General features: G+C 46.8%; 1 protein-coding gene across 1 annotated transcript in view; it reads right to left on the minus strand.

The window, feature by feature from the left end:
- Positions 1-14,130, minus strand: part of LOC126210208 (nuclear RNA export factor 1-like) — a 204,129-nt gene that overhangs the window by 144,263 nt on the left and 45,736 nt on the right. Inside the window, exon 4 of the mRNA XM_049939387.1 lies at positions 4,121-4,230. Coding sequence (XP_049795344.1) covers positions 4,121-4,230 — 110 coding nt within the window. The remainder of the gene's footprint in view (positions 1-4,120; positions 4,231-14,130) is intronic.

Genomic DNA, 14,130 nt, shown 5'->3' on the forward strand with positions numbered 1-14,130 from the left:
GAAGCCGTCTGGTAGAATTTTGCACAGAGCATAACTTAATCATAGCTAACACTTGGTTCAAGAACCATAAAAGAAGGTTGTATACATGGAAGAATCCTGGAGATACTAGAAGGTATCAGATACATTATATAATGGTAAGACAGAGATTTAGGAACCAGGTTTTAAATTGTAAGACACTTCCAGGGACAGATGTGGACTCTGACCACAATCTATTGGTTATGAACTGTAGATTAAAACTGAAGAAACTGCAAAAAGGTGGGAATTTAAGGATATGGGACCTGGATAAACTGACTAAACCACAGGTTGTACAGTGTTTCAGGGAGAGCATAAGGGAACAATTGACAAGAATGGGGGAAAGAAATACAGTAGAAGAAGAATGGGTAGCTCTGAGGGATGAAGTAGTGAAGGCAGCAGAGGATCTACATCTACATCCATACTCCGCAAGCCACCTGACGGTGTGTGGCGGAGGGTACCCTGAGTACCTCTATCGGTTCTCCCTTCTATTCCAGTCTAGTATTGTTCGTGGAAAGAAGGATTGTCTGTATGCTTCTGTGTGGGCTCTAATCTCTCTGATTTTATCCTCATGGTATCTTCGCGAGATATATGTAGGAGGGAGCAATATACTGCTGGACTTTTCGGTGAAGGTACATTCTCGAAACTTTAACAAAAGCCCGTACCGAGCTACTGAGCGTCTCTCCTGCAGAGTCTTCCACTGGAGTTTATCTATCATCTCCGTAACGCTTTCGCGATTACTAAATGATCCTGTAACGAAGCGTGCTGCTCTCCGTTGGATCTTCTCTCTCTCTTCTATCAACCCTATCAAGTAGGTAAAAAGACGAGGGCTAGTAGAAATCCTTGGGTGACAGATGAAATACTGAATTTAATTGATGAAAGAAGAAAATATAAAAATGGGCAGTAAATGAAGCAGGCAAAAAGGAATACAAACGTCTCAAAATTGGGATCGACAGGAAGTGTAAAATGGCTAAGCAGGGATGGCTAGAGGACAAATGTAAGGATGTAGAGGCTTATCTCACTAGGGGTAAGATAGATACTGCCTACAGGAAAATTAAAGAGACCTTTGGAGAAAAGAGAACCACTTGTATGAAGTTCTAAGCAAAGAAGGGAAAGCAGAAAGGTGGAAGGAGTATATAGAGGGACTATACAAGGGCGATGTACTTGAGGGCAATGTTATAGAAAGGGAAGAGGATGTAGATGAAGATGAAATGGGAGATACGATACTGCATGAAGAGTTTGACAGAGCACTGAAAGACCTGAGTCGAAACAAGGTCCCCGGAGTAGACAACATTCCAATGGAACTACTGACGGCCTTGGCAGAGCCAGTCCTGACAAAACTCTACCATCTGGTGAACAAGATGTATGAGACAGGCGAAATACCCTCAGACTTCAAGAAGAATATAATAATTCCAATCCCAAAGAAACCAGGTGTTGACAGATGTGAAAATTACCAAACTATCAGTTTAATAAGTCACAGATGCAAAATACTAATGCGAATTCTTTACAGACGAATGGAAAAACTGGTAGAAGCCGACATCGGCGAAGATCGGTTTGGATTCTGCAGAAATGTTGGAACATGTGAGGCAATACTGACCCTACGACTTATCTTAGAAAATAGATTAATGATGGGCAAACCTACATTTCTAGCATTTAGAGAAAGCTTTTGGCAATGTTGACTGGAATACTCTCTTTCAAATTCTAAAGGTGGCAGGGGTAAATACAGGGAGTGAAAGGCTATTTACAATTTGTACAGAAACCAGATGGCAGTTATAAGAGTCAAGGGGCATGAAAGGGAAGCAGCGGTTCGGAAGGGAGTGAGACAGGGTTGTAGCCTCTCCCCGATGTTATTCAATCTGTATATTGAGCAAGCAGTAAAGGAAACAAAAGAAAAATTTGGAGTAGGTATTGAAGTCCATGGAGAAGAAATAAAAACGTTGAGGTTCGCCGATGACATTGTAATTCTGTCACAGACAGCAAAGGACTTGGAAGAGCAGTTGAACGGAATGGACAGTGTCTTGAAAGGAGGATATAAGGTGAACATCGACAAAAGCAAAACGAGGGTAATGGAATGTAGTCGAATTAAGTCGGGTGATGCTGAGGGAATCAGATTAGGAAATGAGACACTTAAAGTAGTAAAGGAGTTTTGTTATTTGGGGAGCAAAATAACTGATGATGGTCGAAGTAGAGAGGATATAAAATGTAGACTGGCTATGGCAAGGAATGTGTTTCTGAAGAAGAGAAATTTGTTAACATCGAGTATAGATTTAAGTGTCAGGAAGTCATTTCTAAAAGTATTTGTATGGAGTGTAGCCATGTATGGAAGTGAAACATGGACGATAAATAGTTTAGACAAGAAGAGAATAGAAGCTTTCGAAATGTGGTGTTACAGAAGAATGCTGAAGATTAGATGGGTAGATGACGTAACTAATGAGGAGGTATTGAATAGAATTGGAGAGAAGAGAAGTTTGTGGCACAACTTGACAAGAAGAAGGGATCGGTTGGTAGGACATGTTCTGAGGCATCAAGGGATCACAAATTTAGCATTGGAGGGCAGCGTGGAGGGTAAAAATCGTAGAGGGAGACCAAGAGATGAATACACTAAGCAGATTCAGAAGGATGTAGGCTGCAGTAAGTACTGGGAGATGAAGATGCTTGCACAGGATAGAGTAGCATGGAGAGCTGCATCAAACCAGTCTCAGGACTGAGGACAACAACAACAACATCTTTGTTGAAGCTCCCAATTGCTCAAGATGGTCCCTCATCTTGGATTTTGTTCTCTAGCAGAATTACGTTTAGGGACTGGATGGCAAAACTGATGCGGGAGAAACCACAGACACACATGACCGATCTATGAGAAAGAGCACAAAGTTATTCCATATTTTTACTTTCTATGATTGCCCCTTATAAGCAGTTTATCTCCCTCCTAAGTGCTTCATTCCTTCACAAAAGAAGTGCTTAAAATATTAATGGTCATTTACACAACCTTTATAGTGCACAAAAAGAGTCCACAGATAACGTCCGTTATCCCCACTCTGCTGCTGCACACTGCACTGAAAAGTGCATCAAAGTGCATACAGTGGTATGCAAATACTGCCAACTGCAGCTGAAGCATTCAAGAAATCTGCAGCTGTGCACTTCACAACTCCAGCGTGCATTGATGATATGATTGCAACTCAGTGAAAATAACACATAAGTGTTTTAATTAAACAACATGGACTGAAGCTATGTCTTTCTGACATCAGAAGTAAACATTTCCATGACAGGAAGAAAAGTGATGCAGCATTAAACAAAATATGCTGCAAATTGAGCAACTATATGCCACAGACAAAGTGGACAAAATTAAAGAGAAAAGTAAGAACTTTGCATGCACAGTACTACCAACAGTGAGCACACTTACATACAAAAAGTACAGTTGTTTGGCTGACTTTGATTCACCAGTGGCACGGAATCGTACAGTAGCCAGTAACTTCTTAGAATAAGTAACTGCTTTTCTCATCACACTGTTCTTCTATGATAATTTCTGTTGAACAAGGCCCAGATGGACTTGATAATTACTCTCACTAATATTTAATTAAGTTAGGAATGTGAATTCATCCTACACAACAAACTGTTTCTGACAATATGTCATGCTTCCCCTTTGTTCCCATCTGCTCCTCCATTTTTTCAGCCATAAGTGACAGCTTGGTCTCAGTGCCTGAAGTAATTGATGTGTGCTTTGTAACCCATCGAATCACACTCGGATTTTTCCCTTTCGCATCAGCGTTTGCTTTGTTGCACTCTTTAAGGGACATGTAAATGGGCACTAAGTTTTCTTGCCAGTGAATAACACAAATAGTCACAAATCGGTGGCCGGTTGTGTTATTCACCAATAACCGTTAATAGCCACAGAGTTCACAAGTTCCAGCACGGATAAAATAGCACACAGTATTCTGTTAAGGTTATTCTAACCATATGCAAGTATAGCCATTTTGATTGCCCTATCACCTGATGTAGTATTTATACAATTATAAACTTTAACTTCCATCAACATATTACAAAACTTTGTAAAAAATTGTTATCAACGTCCTATCACATAGCTCTCTATACCAAAAACTGTCATACTTACAGTGATTTGATGCCACTGGCTGGCAGAACCTCCTAGGAGAATATCACTATTAAGTGCCACCATTGTTGCTGCATTTGAGCTATTCAGTTCCAAGAACTCTTCCGAAATTCCTGTTTGTGACAGAAGTAGACACTTTATAATGACATACTTTGATATTTTCAATTGAACAATCACATCTTAAGAGACATTTGCACAATGGCTGCCTGTTTCAGTACACAACTATCAACAAACAGTGAGTCTTCGTTGAGACAAGGAAAAGTTGCTGATTAATGGAACGGAACACATTACAATTTGAGGATACAGAACAATGCACAAACAGAGGATGCATACATTATTGAAGAATCACAGCATATTCTCTTTTCTTTACGGTGTTCGCAGGAAAGGACTCAAGAAGGTTGGACCATAGGCTTCTGACATACACTTGAGAAAAGTGCCACATGATCAGGTGAGGAGGGACAAGAGATGATCCAGTTGGAGAGGGTTGGAGGGCAGAGGATGGACTAGTGGGCTGGGGGAGCTGAGTGTACGGGCTGGGGAGGGGGGGGGGAATGCACGGGCAAGGGGGGTGGGGTGGCGAGTGCACGAGCAGGGGGGGGAGGCGAGTGCACGGGCCGGGGGAGGGAGGCGAGTGCACGGGCCGGGGGAGGGAGGCGAGTGCACGGGCCGGGGGGAGGCGACTGCACGGGCCGGGGGGAGGCGACTGCACGGGCCGGGGGGAGGCGACTGCACGGGCCGGGGGAGGTGAGTGCACGAGCCGGGAGGAGACGAGTGCACGGGCCGGGAGGAGACGAGTGCACGGGCCGGGAGGGGGGGGGAGGCGTGTGTACGGGCTGTTGGAGGCGAGTATGCGGGCCAGGATAGGTGAACAGTGTGCCAGGCAGGGTGGGAGTGTGGGTTAGAGCGAGCCTGGGGATGGCAGCAGGCGAAAGGGCAGGGCATGAAGGGGACAAGGAGGTTGAATAGACTTTAGAGAGAGGTGAAGGTATGAGCCAGATGGGAACTGAGAGGATAGGGCAGCGAGAGGGAGGGGAAGATGAGCCGATGCCAGGGTTGTAGGTGAGGGGATGGGGAGGGGCATAGACCAGGTGAGTGGATGGGGCAGGAAGCAGACAATATGATCAGAGGGAGCAGGTTTGACAGGGGGCAGGTGGCAGACAGTATGGGGGGTGGCGCGACTGGTGGGCCGGGGGAGGTGGTGGACGGTACAGGGGAAGGCGGCTGGGGGAACGGGGCAGGCAGTGTGTGGGACAGGGGAGGCAGTGGGGAGGGGTGAGTGTACAGGTGGGACGCCGAGGGCAGTGTACCGGCAGGACGGTGAGGGCAGTGTACTGGCGGGACGGCGAGATGAGTGTAAGGGCTGGATGGCGAGATGAGTGTACAGGCTGGATGGCACGGGGGGAGTGTATGGTCGTGACGAGGGGAGGGGAGTGTACGGACACGACCAGGGGAGGGGAGTGTACGGACACGACCAGGGGAGGGGAGTGTACGGACACGACCAGGGGAGGGGAGTGTACGGACACGACCAGGGGAGGGGAGTGTACGGACACAACCAGGGGAGGGGAGTGTACGGACACAACCAGGGGAGGGGAGTGTACGGACACAACAAGGGGAGGGGAGTGTACAGACACAACAAGGGGAGGGGAGTGTACATACACGACGAGGGGAGGGGAGTGTACATACACGACGAGGGGAGGGGAGTGTACGGACACGACGAGGGGAGGGGAGTGTACGGACACAACGAGGGGAGGGGAGTGTAAGGACACAACGAGGGGAGGGGAGTGTACGGACACAACGAGGGGAGGGGAGTGTACGGACACAACCAGGGGAGGGGAGTGTGCAGACACGACGAGGGGGGGGGGAGTGTACGGACACAACAAGGGGAGAGGAGTTTACGGACACAACAAGGGGAGGGGAGTTTACGGACACAACAAGGGGAGGGGAGTTTACGGACACAACAAGGGGAGGGGAGTTTACGGACACAACAAGGGGAGGGGAGTTTACGGACACAACAAGGGGAGGGGAGTGTACGGACACAACAAGGGGAGGGGGGTGTACGGACACAACAAGGGGAGGGGAGTGTACGGACACAACAAGGGGAGGGGAGTGTACATACACGACGAGGGGAGGGGAGTGTACGGACATGACGAGGGGAGGGGAGTGTACGGACACGACGAGGGGAGGGGAGTGTACGGACACAACAAGGGGAGGGGAGTGTACGGACACGACGAGGGGAGGGGAGTGTACGGACACAACGAGGGGAGGGGAGTGTACGGACACAACGAGGGGAGGGGAGTGTACGGACACAACGAGGGGAGGGGAGTGTACGGACACAACGAGGGGAGGGGAGTGAACGGACACAACGAGGGGAGGGGAGTGTACGGACACAACGAGGGGAGGGGAGTGTACGGTCACAACGAGGGGAGGATGATGTACAGACACGACGAGGGGAGGGGAGGGGAGGGGAGTGTACGGACATGACGAGGGGAGGTGAGGAGAGTGTACAGACACGACAAGGGGAGGTGAGGGGAGTGAACGGACACGACGAGGGGTGGTGAGGGGAGTGTACGGACGCGATGAAGGGAGGTGAGGGGAGTGTACAGATGCGACGAGGGGAGTGTCCTGTACGGACACGATGAGTGGAGGTGATGTGTCGAGTGCCGAGGCGAGTGTACGGACACGTCTAGGGGCGGGGAGTGTACGGACACGACCAGGGGAGGGAGTGTACAGACACGACGAGGGGAGGGGAGTGTACGGACATGACGAGGGTAGGGGAGTGTACGGACACGACGAGGGGAGGGGAGTGTACGGACACGACGAGGGGAGGGAAGTGTACGGACACGACGAGGGTAGGGGAGTGTACGGACACGACGAGGGGAGGGGAGTGTACGGACACGACGAGGGGAGGGAAGTGTACGGACACGACGAGGGGAGGGTGATGTACAGACACGACGAGGGGAGGTGAGGGGAGTGTACGGACACGAGGGGAGGTGAGGAGAGTGTACGGGCACGACGAGGAGAGGTGAGGGGAGTGTACGGACACGACGAGGGGAGGTGAGGGGAGTGTACGGACACGACGAGGGGAGGCGAGGGGAGTGTACGGACACGACGACAGGATGTGAGGGGAGTGTACGGACACGATGAGGGGAGGTGAGGGGAGTGTACTGACATGACGAGGGAAGGTGAGGGGAGTGTACTGACATGACGAGGGAAGGTGAGGGGAGTGTACTGACACGACGAGGGGAGGTGAGGGGAGTGTACAGACATGATGAGGGGAGTGTACAGACACGATGAGGGGAGGTGAGGGGAGTGTACGGACACGATGAGGGGACTGTACGGACACGATGAGGGGAGATGAGGGGAGTGTACAGATGCGACGAGGGGAGTGTCCTGTATGGACACGATGAGCGGAGGTGATGTGTCGAGCGCCAAGGCGAGTGTACGGACACGTCTAGGGGAGGGGAGTGTATGAGTGCCGAGGCGATGTATGGACGCTGTGAGATGAGGGGAGTGTACGAGTGCCTCTCCGGACACAATGAGGAGAGTGAGAGTACGAGTGACGAGTCGAGTGTACAAGCGTCGAGGTGAGTGTATGAGCGTCGAGGCGAGTGTACGGACACGGTGAGGTGAGGGGAGTGTACGATCACCGAGGCGAGTGTACAGACGCGATGAGGGGACGGAGTGTACGAGTGCCGAGGCGAATGCACGGACACGGTGAGGAGAGTGGAGGGGTGGGGAGGGTACATGTGCCAAGGTGAGTGTACGGACATGATGAGGGAGGGGAGTGTACGAGCACCGAGGCGAGTGTACGGACAAGACGAGGGGAGGGGAGGGGAGGGGAGGGTAGTGTAGGAGCACCGAGGCAAGTGTACAGACAGGACGATCGGAGGGGAGTGTACGAGCACCGAGGCGAGTGTACGGACACGACGGGGGGGAGGGGAGAGTACGAGCGCCAAGGTGTATGTACGAGCGCCGAGGTGAGTGTATGGACACGACAAGGGGTGGGCAGTGTACGAGTGCCTAGGCGAGTGAACGGACGGGACGAGGGGAGTGTATGGACGCGACGAGGGGAGGGGAGTGCAAGGACGGGATGAGGGGAGTGGATGGACGCGACGAGGGGAGTGCACGGATGTGACAAGGGAAGACAACAGATGTGATGAGGGGAGTGCATGGATACGACGAGGGGAGTGTACGGACATGACAATGGGAGAGTGAAGATGTGATGATGGGGATAAAATATATGGCATGTCATTGATTTAATATATGATTTTTTTCTAAATTACATGGATAACAGTATATTTGTATTATTAAATGTAGATGTAGTCAATTGTTGGAAGTTGAGAAGTCGCTTGATCATCATTGTTTTTGTGTTCTCTTCGACCAAGACTGGACTGATGCAGCTCTCCATTCTACTGTATTACGTGCAAGCCTCCATCTCTGAGTAAGTGCTGCAACATAAATCCTTCTGAATACGCTTACTCTATTCATCTTTTGGTCTCCTTGTAAAATTTTTACCCTCCACACTTCCCTACAATACTAAATTGGTGATCCCTTATCGTCTCAGAATGTGTTCTATCAACCAATCCCTTCTTTCAGCCAAGTTGTGACACAACTTTCGTTCCTGCTCAATTCCTTTCTGTGCCTCCTTACTATACTCTGTTCATCATAAGAATAAACCTGATGTAAACATTACGCCATGTATTATTCTATGTTTGCTTGAATTTAATTGGATTTCATTAATTTCATCACACGTGGACAGCACTGGCCAACCAGCAGTCCAACTAACCTACAGAGAAGTGAGAAATTACAGTAAAAGATGGAAAAAGAGACGAGTAAAGAAACAACATAGCTTCAAATGTCATTTAATTTTTGAAGAAAATTAAATAATATTCAACAAAACTACAGCACTACCTTGCGCTTCTCAGGTGACCAGATGGATAGCATAAATGCTTTCATGCCGACCTTACGCAGTATTCTAATTACGAACAAGAGTGATGAAAACTCCTAACTTAAACACAGGATAATTTTTCTGAGCGAGCTACATGGGGTGCAAAAGCATACTGCACGGATTTCGCCATACTGTTGAATACCAGAGCCACGGAAGGTATCAATTACAGTTAGTTGTGATAATCTCTTAGCTCCTTCCCTATCTGAATCCAGGAAATATCTTTCAGTTCTGGACCCGTCATCTGCTTATGTTGATAACGAGTTGGTCAACAACAAAATACAAGAACCTGACTACGTGCCCCATTTCTCATTTTCTTTTATGATACACCATTCTATGTTCCACCAGCGTTCAGCAGTGACATACATTCATTAGTTCCATTACGTCTGGCAGCTTAACAGTCTTATTGTTTCTCTTGCCAAATCCCTTAAATTTACTGTAAAGTTTGGAAGGTAGGAGATGAGGTACTGGCAGAAGTGAAGCTGTGAGGACGGGTCGTGAGTCGTGCTTGGGTAGCTCAGTTGGTAGAGCACTTGCCCGCGAAAGCAAAGGTCCCGAGTTCGAGTCTTGGTCCGGCACACAGTTTTAATCTGTCAGGAAGTTTCATACCAGTGCACACTCCACTGCAGAGTGAAAATCTCATTCTGGAATCATCCCCCACGCTGTGGCTAAGCCATGTCTCCGCAATATCCTTTCTTTCAGGAGTGCTAGTTCTGCAAGTTTCGCAGGAGAGCTTCTGTAACGTTTGGAATGTAGGAGACGAGGTACTGGCGGAAGTGAAGCTGTGAGGACGGAGTGTGAGTCGTGCTAGGGTAGCTCAGTTGGTAGAGCACTTGCCCGCGAAAGGCAAAGGTCCCGAGTTCGAGTCTCGGTCCGGCACACAATTTTAATCTGCCAGGAAGTTTCATATCAGCACACACTCCGCTGCAGAGTGAAAATCTCATTCTGGATCACAAATCTCACATGGCTTGTGGAATAACCTGTCAAATTGTAAAACTTGATAACTAAGCTATTGTGTAAAAATAAAATAACGGTGTAGGAAAATGTATCCCATGGGATAAATAATGTTGGCAAAATGCACTGAATTAAATATTAACCTGCAGTGTTTATTTCAAGTAAAGGAGTCCAAAAGAAATGACGTCCGAACTGCGGTCATGCAATCCTATTACCGATAAGAAATGGCTCTGAGCACTATGGGACTTAACATCTATGGTCATCAGTCCCCTAGAACTTAGAACTACTTAAACCTAACTAACCTAAGGACATCACACAACACCCAGTCATCACGAGGCAGAGAAAATCCCTGACCCCGCCGGGAATCGAACCCGGGAACCCGGGCGTGGGAAGCGAGAAACCGATAAGAGTTTCTCAATCACATACAAAAACAAATAAAACAATGAGTAGTGATCAGAGTGATAGGTAGTGTTCTGTGTGCTACTTATCATTAAATATCACACTGCAAAATAGTCACAATCATAACCACCACTTCTGTTCATAGTTATAAAGTTGATATAAGAGTCTGTCACTAACAGAAGTACTACCATTTGCACAAAGAGCCTTAAAATTTCAGTGCAGTAACTGAAATTTACAATGAACCCAAAGCAGCGCAAACACTAAATACTCTAAACAAGTGTGGCACTCTGACTGCCCAACCTCTCACCAATCTTACCACAAACCACCAGCAAAGCACTTCGGTAAAATGACATCAGCCAAAAAGCCTCGAGATTCACTCTGGCTGCTTATTTAAAAGCCTTAGTCTTGTGACCTACCCTGTATACAACATACGAGCTTCCCTTCACCACAGTATCGTACCATTTTCAGTTTTTTATACTCCATTTAATTTACATATATATAATAAACATACTCAATTTCTTGCATTTCTACATCATGTTCATTATTCAAATAGTTATAAGTTTTAAACAAAAATTATATAAATTAGACTTGTACTGAGCTGATGGCCCAGTTCGAGTCAAATGCATGACTGACTTCCACGTAGTGTTGCAGTACCGTACTGGTCAAACCAAACATGGCTGTCATTAATAATTATAACAGAATCTATTTTAATTAATAATTTCTGCATGATTTTTTACTGCAAATAGAACAAGCTGCTGATAATAATTTGTGAACATGTGTAGAACTCTGTTTCAACCAATGTTTCAACAACAATCAATAATAATTTGTTTAATAATTTAGACATCCAATAACTGCATCACAAAGCTGTCTCACCCTGTAACTGACATCAATACATTTTCAATGGTGTGCTGTATGTATCCTTAATTTGTTCATAAATATTTTAATGTAGTTATAAATAATAAATGTTTAAACAGTAACAGTTCTTAAACTGAATGTTATATGACTTTGGTGACAAGTTTGTCGGATTCTAGAGTTTCTGTAGATTTTAAAAGTGTCTTTGGATACTCTATATCACAGCTACAAACAATTTTAACAGTTTATGTGAATATACAGCATTTTCAGCCTAATATTTCAGTCATTACTCCACGAATATATAGTACTGTAGCAGAAGAAGACGAGTAGCGCAGTCGCCGTAGTGTAGTGGTTATGATACTAAATTGTTGCATGGAGGGTCGTGAGATCAAAACTCAACTGAACTGAAACATTTTAATTTCTATCCTTGGTTCGAGTACATTCTAGAAGTATTCACAAATGGCAAGAATCATTGTTCTGGAATGTTCTGTAGCTGTATATATACCATATGCGTTCTGGCCAGAGGCAGTTCGCTCTGCGCTCTTGTATGTGCAAGTGCTGAATAAACCTCTGTTAAGTGAAGTTAGTGTTTGTCATTCATCTACTTACACCTTCTTCTACATGGCATTATTCTGGTGGAGGTACTGGTATTGAAACTTGTGAAACCACAAATTATCGACACCACAGTGGCTCCCATCAGGCCGCGAGAGAGCTGCTGTTTACGTGGCGAGAAACCTGAGTTCAAGCCATATTCAACAGATCGCAATATATCAGAGACGGAAGACGAGGACAACATCACGATGACAGAAACTGTGTGCCACCACACGAGACATCCTTCTGGGTTCTCTGGTGACGATGGCCAAGATCCAAACAAGTGGCTGAAGATATATGAGCGTATAGCCAAATTTAACAAATAGGATGACACTGTGTGTTTGGCTAACATATTTTTCTATTTGCAAGGCACTGCCAAGCAATGGTATGAGAACAACCTGGGAAGTATTCCAGGTGGAACTGCACATGTATTTCGGCGACACACAACGACAGAGGTACAAGGCTGAAGATAAATTAAAGTGCAGGGCACAGTGTCCAGGAGAAACGACAGCATTCTACATTCAAGACATCTTGGAGCTGTGTAAAATAGTGGATCCTCGAATGAAGGATGAAGATAAGGTTGCACATCTCATGAAGGGTGTTGCTGAGGACATGTATCAAGCCCTACTCCTGAAGGAGGTTTCGACAGCAGACGACTTCATAAAATGGTGCCAGTACATTGAGACAATGCATCAAAAAAGAATTATACGCAAGAACTTTGAACGACTTACAAATGTCGTACTGATGTCTGTGATGGAGGAAGAAACTGATTTCACAAGTGTTCTTCTCCAGATAGTGAGACAGGAAGTTCAGAACGCACTTGGATTGCACAGTGAGCAAAAAACAGAGACGCTTCAAGAGGTCATAAGGGAGGAAGTGGAACAGACATTGAACCCAATCTTTCATCCTTTATTTCCCATTAAAACAGTAAAAAAGTCAAGACTCAAGTGAAGTTACGTTCCTACAATGCTGCATGAGGAACCTGCTTGGGCACCAAAGAAGACTGATGTCTGGAGGACCCAGGATAACCAACCAGTATGTTTCCACTGTGGACTACTGGGACATTTGGTGCGCTATTGTCGAGAAAGGCGGCAGATGTTTCACGACGCCCGTGCCAGAAGATAGCATACCAATCTTAGCTGACGCCAACTCCAGGATGACAAAGATGAACAAGAAGATGAGGATGCAGGATGACATAGGTCACCATCGCCGCAAACTAGCTGCTGGAGATGACACTCACCAACACGCCGATCAAGGTCTCCATCGGCGTTTAGAAGCTCCGGCCGATCACCTAGCTGCCGCAACCTGGAAGACTAAAGGGTGCGACCTTCCTTGGAGGTGAGGCCACTGAAGAGAAAAATCCTCCGCCATCAATCACTACAAAAATGATAGGAAACTATGTCTATATCCTCATGGATGGCCGACCAGCCTAATCTCTTGTGGACTTCGGAGCATCATATTCAGTCATTTCAGAGAAGTTGTCGCCAGTTGCAAAAATGTGTTCAAATGTGTGTGAAATCTTATGGGACTTAACTGCTAAGGTCATCAGTCCCTAAGCTTACACACTACTTAACCTAAATTATCCTAAGGACAAACACACACACCCATGCCTGAGGAAGGACTCGAACCTCCGCCGTGGCCAGCCGCACAGTCCATGACTGCAGCGCCTTAGACCGATAGGCTAATCCCGCGCGGCTACCAGTTGCAGAAAACCATATCTGTCGACAGCAAAACATCTCTGCTGAAGGTGGCTAATGGGAAATATGTAAAACCTACAGGAAGATGTACCATTTGTGTGGGTATAAGTGGCCATACACAGCCCTTAGAACTAATCGTCTTACAAGAGTGTAGTCATGACGTCATTCTCGGATGGGACTTTTTGAAAGCTTCTCAAGCAATTATAGATTGTGTTCGCTCGAAGATTATGCTAGATGAGATGAGACGAGATACTGTGGACAGGAAGATGCGCATCCGGGTGTGTGGAGACTATGTGTACTGGATGAAGTGATCATTTGTGCAGTCAGCACTAGAAAGGTAGCTGTCATGTGTCATGCCATGCATCAACCCATGGATCTTGTAGTGGAATGTAAGAGAAGCATACCACTGGAGAATAGGTTGGTCATCCCAGGCTCCATCATCCTGTTTACGAACGGATTTGATGAATTGTGGATAGTTAACTGTTGCCGAGAACCGCAGATCCTTCAAACACGCATGTGCGTAGCAAACGCTGAGCCGTTAACTGCAAAACAATTGAGCGTCATAGAAACCTCCC

Source organism: Schistocerca nitens, chromosome 10 (genome assembly GCF_023898315.1).
Source record: "Schistocerca nitens isolate TAMUIC-IGC-003100 chromosome 10, iqSchNite1.1, whole genome shotgun sequence".
NCBI classification, from domain to species: Eukaryota; Metazoa; Arthropoda; class Insecta; order Orthoptera; family Acrididae; genus Schistocerca; species Schistocerca nitens.